This window comes from Protomyctophum parallelum, assembly GCF_964188405.1.
Source record: "Protomyctophum parallelum genome assembly, chromosome: 7".
NCBI lineage: Eukaryota > Metazoa > Chordata > Actinopteri > Myctophiformes > Myctophidae > Protomyctophum > Protomyctophum parallelum.
This window is the reverse complement of record NC_139705.1, coordinates 21,450,194-21,455,145: the sequence shown is the minus strand read 5'-3', so window position 1 is coordinate 21,455,145 and position 4,952 is coordinate 21,450,194. Positions and strand designations below refer to the sequence as shown.

General features: G+C 42.0%; 1 protein-coding gene across 4 annotated transcripts in view; it reads left to right on the top strand.

Annotated features, from left to right (window-relative positions):
• Positions 1 to 4,661, top strand: part of LOC310861718 (myosin light polypeptide 6) — a gene marked incomplete at its 5' end in the record, with an annotated part of 17,162 nt that extends 12,501 nt beyond the window's left edge. For 3 of the 4 annotated variants that reach the window (XM_083769304.1, XM_083769303.1, XM_083769305.1), the window contains 3 exons: positions 645 to 818; positions 1,590 to 1,667; positions 4,041 to 4,661. In XM_083769304.1, the coding sequence (XP_083625430.1) occupies positions 645 to 818; positions 1,590 to 1,667; positions 4,041 to 4,069 (281 nt within the window). In that variant the 3' untranslated portion in view covers positions 4,070 to 4,661. Of the gene's footprint in view, positions 1 to 644; positions 819 to 1,589; positions 1,668 to 2,736; positions 2,781 to 4,040 lie in introns of all 4 variants that reach the window. The other variant, XM_083769306.1, reaches the window with a different exon arrangement.
• Between the last annotated feature and the right edge of the window lie 291 nt (positions 4,662 to 4,952).

The window sequence follows — 4,952 nt, the reverse complement described above, 5'->3', positions numbered from 1 at the left end:
GTTAAAGATGCAGTAAATTGTATTTGTTTGTTAATATTTCATTAAATCTGGAGAGAGAACTCGTACAGGATAAACAAGTGATGACACCAAGAGATGAGCAGACAAAATTGTATCGGGAAGGATATAGAATTAAAGTTAATGACTGGGTACTGATGATTGGATGAAATTTGCAACCCCTCCTGAAATTTTAGTTTCTGTGAAACAGCTGGAGAGACAGGAGGAACCCCGTTACTGAACTATTTATCGTGATTACTAAAAGAATATAAGGCTGTAACTTGTAACATTTTCACAAATAACAATTTGGTTTAACTATAAAATATCACTTACACTACCTTTTCTAATTTGTCCTCTCGGATATGTGTTAACATCTTGGGCTTGTTCTCTCTTTAACAAATTAAGCATTAAACACACACACACACAAATCTTATCTAAATTATTTAAAAAATTGCCGATCTACAAGCTCAGAGGAAGATTCACAGAAATCTTTAGGTGTTTTCTCGCCTATAATGACATGCCCAAAATTGCTAGGGGTTGGAGTGGTTAACCTCAGTGCAAGATGACCATTTATGTCCTCTTGATTCCCGGGATGCTGTCAGCAGCACACTGTGACCCATTTTTAATTGATTGTGCTATTCTATTGGCAGAGCTGAACCACAAGATGCTGGACTTTGAGCAGTTTCTGCCCATGCTCCAGGCCATCGCTAAAAATAAAGACCAGGGCTCCTTTGAGGATTTCGTGGAGGGACTGCGTGTCTTTGACAAGGAGGGCAACGGCACAGTAATGGGAGCAGAGCTACGTCACGTTCTCACCACACTAGGTAGCTTGCTTACTTTTTCTCATTACCCTTTTTAATATCTGTTATTTCTGGGTTTTCTTTTTAGACACGCAATTAGATTTCATAGGCAAGGCAATTTTACCTGTATAGCACATTTCAACAGCAAGCCAATTCAACGTGCTTTACTCCGAAGGAAACACAATTATAAAATTACAAGTAAAAATTAATAGATAGTTACAGTGCAGTAAGAGGAAAGAAAAGGGAAATGACCCAATCAAAGGCAGCGCCAAAGTGAAATGTCTTTAGTTGTGTTTTAAAAGAAATACGAGTGGCAGCAGACCTGAGGTTTTCTTGGAGTTTGTTCCAGATATGTGGTGCATAAAAACTAAATGCTGCTTCCTCACGTTTATTTGTGGTTCTAGGACAGAAAGCAGACTTTTCCCAGATGAACTGAGAGGTCTGGGTGGTTCATGATATCGTACAAGATCAGAAATGTATTGTGGCCCTAAACCATTTAAAGCTTTATAGACCAGCAGTAGTATTTTGAAATCAGTCCTTTGACACACAGTGTAAGGATTTAAGAACTGGAGTGATATGCTCCCCTTTCTTGGTATAGTATAAGTATAAGGAGTCGAGCAACAATGTAGGGAAGATTTAGAACCTAGCATGTTTGTAGCTGTGGTTATCATAGCTTAGCCTCCTGAATATATCTGGAAAATGTGAAATAATCAGTTGGCATATTGTGAAGATATGCCTATCATCCACCTGATATGAATTAACTGTGTGTGTGTGTGTGTTTGTTCGTGTTCCCAGGGGAGAAGATGACGGAGGAGGAAGTGGAGACGCTGTTGGCGGGACATGAAGATGCTAATGGCTGCATCAATTATGAAGGTGAGGGATAAGGAAAGAGACAGGGACTGGATGGGCTTGCGAGCTACTAATTAAGTTGATGGTGTGTAACGAGGCTGTCACAAACCTGCAAACCACTCAATCTGACCACAAACCAAGCCTGACAACTGTGTGGTTATGCATGACACTGCATGTGCGGCATTTCCAAATACTGTCAAGACTGCAAAGAGAGGTTGCTTGGGGCAATGATTAGCTGGCGGTATGAATTTTCTGTGTAAGAAGACGTGCAAATGACAGCCACTGGAAATACAGATATCTTCAGAAGTTGTTGCAACAATGGAAAAGTCTTAAACCTAGTTCAGACCAAAGATTTGCGACGAAGCCGTTACTTTTCGCGATGTTGAAACTTGCAACTTCTGGCTAGTTCCCCCAAATGGTGGTTTGCAACATTCTAAATTATAACTGCACTGTCCACGTCAAGGTAACAAGTGGAGACTGTTTAACATTTCTTTGGCATGGCACTATTGTATATATTGCATACTTGCATGTAAAAGAAAATGGGTTTACGCTTGCCCTTTGTCTCATTCGTGTGCTCTCTTTCTTTTTTTTCCTCTCTCACAGGCAGGTGGCTGTGATATAAAATTGTAATAATCGGTAATAACCGATGTGTGTGTGTGTGTGTGTGTGTATATTTGCCTAGATAGAGAGAGGAAGGGGTGATGAGAGAGAGGGGCCACAACATTTCAATTCTATTTAATTACATTGAATTCTGTTCTTGAACATACCAACGCACACTGCGTTGATCTGTATAAACGTTACAGTGGCACATTCCTGTGAGCAATGTATTTGTGATCAGAAATGCGGTGCAACTTGTTGCTTGTGATTCGAAAGATTGAATGTCTTGTGACTCAATCGGCTGCTCAGACTGCAAAACTTTAATCTGAACTAGGCTTTATGATGAAGTAGACAGAGGGTGTCAATTATTATCATCACGACATTACGGTGTCCTGTGTATGCAACATAATATGTGCACTCATATAACACTCATGTTTAATGAATGACCGACTGATGAGCTGTCTGTTTATACCATGTAACTCTTCTTTCTCCACAGCCTTTGTCCGCCAAATCATGTCTGGCTGAGGTGCCTGTACGGATGTTAGTATACAGTATACCTGGAGATGATTTCTCCAGGCTTTCCTACTTTTTTAGCTCTATTAAACATAGTTCACGGCCAGCTTAAGGGCAATCCACAGTTCCACACCAAAAATGATAATGATATATATTTATTTTGTTATTGTTCTAGTCCACACCAACTATAACGGCGACAGTGGTGAACTACCGGTATATCGTTGGGATCGCTTTCAGTCATTTGTGAACCATAGAAACACTGACAGCCAATCAAAGTCCGTTCAAATTTACAGGATTGTTACCAATGTCACATTCAAAGTATAAATGGGTTAATAAGCATAGCTTATCTGTATAGTTATCATTCTGGGTGTGGATGGTCCTTAGTCAGATCGGTACATTTGACCTGTAGCCGCTAGTGGGAAAGCCTGGTGGTCCTTTTCATCTTTTAGTGTTAGAGACTTTGACCCATTTGCAGTCTCCTCCTGTTTTCTCCTTCTGTTGTCCTCCTGCAGCCCTCTATCTTGGCCATTATGGCCCACTCCGCATGTGTCTGGGTTTGTACGCGCATATGGTAGACATGCTGGAAGTGACTGGTTTCAGACTTCAGAGCTCTGATGGCATTTAAAACTAACTTGACACGGCTAAGCGTGGTGGTTTCTCAGCTTATAGGGCAGCTGAATGGGTGCACCAAAGCACGCTTTTAACCTCCTGGTGACTAGAATAGTAGGCAAGTACATATAGTTTATGCACTTTCTTTTTTTGGGAGGTGGGGTATTTTATTTTTTTGTATTTCCACCAGCACTGGGAGAGTGGGCCAGTCACTCCTTACTTGGACTAACCAGAGAATTGCAGTGAATTGTTCTCTCTCTCTCTCTCTTTCTCTCCCTCCCCCTCCCTCCTGATGGATGCTGATTGTAGCTGGGCCTTATCTGATCTGACTTTAGCTCCTGCCATCGTCTCTCCTTCTGTCTGCTTCTCAAGTAGAGGAAAGCAAACACCAGAGGATGGCTTCTCTTGACAGACTCTTTTTGGATCCTAGACGTGGCCAAATCCATATGGTTTGGTTGAGTAGGAGATAGAGATGATCAACTCTCTCTTCAACCCTCCTCCTTCCTATAATGAGTGGATAGAATGATGGGAGATCAGCTCCCAAGTACAGCATCTCCCAGCCAAGACACACCAAAGCTGAATGAGAGTGGCTCAGCTCCAGATGCTGTAATTGGAGCAGCTCCCCACAAAGCAGTAGAAGTGTATGAATCTAATATTACTCTATCTCTCTCTTCACAGAGCTGGTCCGGATGGTCATGAATGGGTGAAGATCAAGAGCATCCCCCCCCCCCCATCCTGTTTTTTTACCATGTTATATATGCCCTCTTATTGCAGTTGCCGTTCGCTGCCCCCACCCACCACCACCACCCCTGTCTAGCCATGAGCCTTTTCCCCCGTAATATCTTCACGTCTCTTATTTTAAGAAGTGCCTTTACATTCCCCTTTTAAGACCACAAAATGACCCCCCCCCCCCAGCTACCAATCCCCCGACCCATTGACACAATCTGATCGACTTGCATGTAATTAGGAGCCTTCCTTCATGCTTGTATAGTCTGCAATAACATTCCGACATGCAGCACCTGTCTTTTTTTGATGATTTCGTTTAATTTATCAATTGCGTGTTGATGTCAACACCTGGGTGAGGAGAGTGATGTCTGTCACCTAAAAGTATTATTGGCTAAGACTTGCTTTGGCTGGGAATGTGTCCATCTACTGCTGCCAGAGCTATGCAGTAAAACAATAATGTTGAAAAGCCATACAATCATGAGGTAGAAGTGAAAACATTTCCATCAGGTTCCTGGGTTTTTGATTCATCCCTTGTTTGTTGCTGCATACAAATAAACAGTTTTCTGAACCTCAGCTGCCTATTGCTAGACTTTATTTCTTATTGTATTTTATTTTTCTTGTTCTGAGAGATTGGGGTGTTGAGGACCACGGCGCTGGAGGCATCCTACATTTCCGGTTCACTCCAACCACTGCTTGAGTGCACAGAGGAAAGAAACTGCAGGTGTTTCCAAATGGAGGCAGTTAAATAATTAGGCAAGTAGGCAGTTTTATATTGGTGGTTGTGGTCACGGTGGTGCTTTTGTTACAAGAGTGGATCATTCTGCAGAGAAGGACTGAACAGTTTGAGAGAGAACTGGCCCAAAT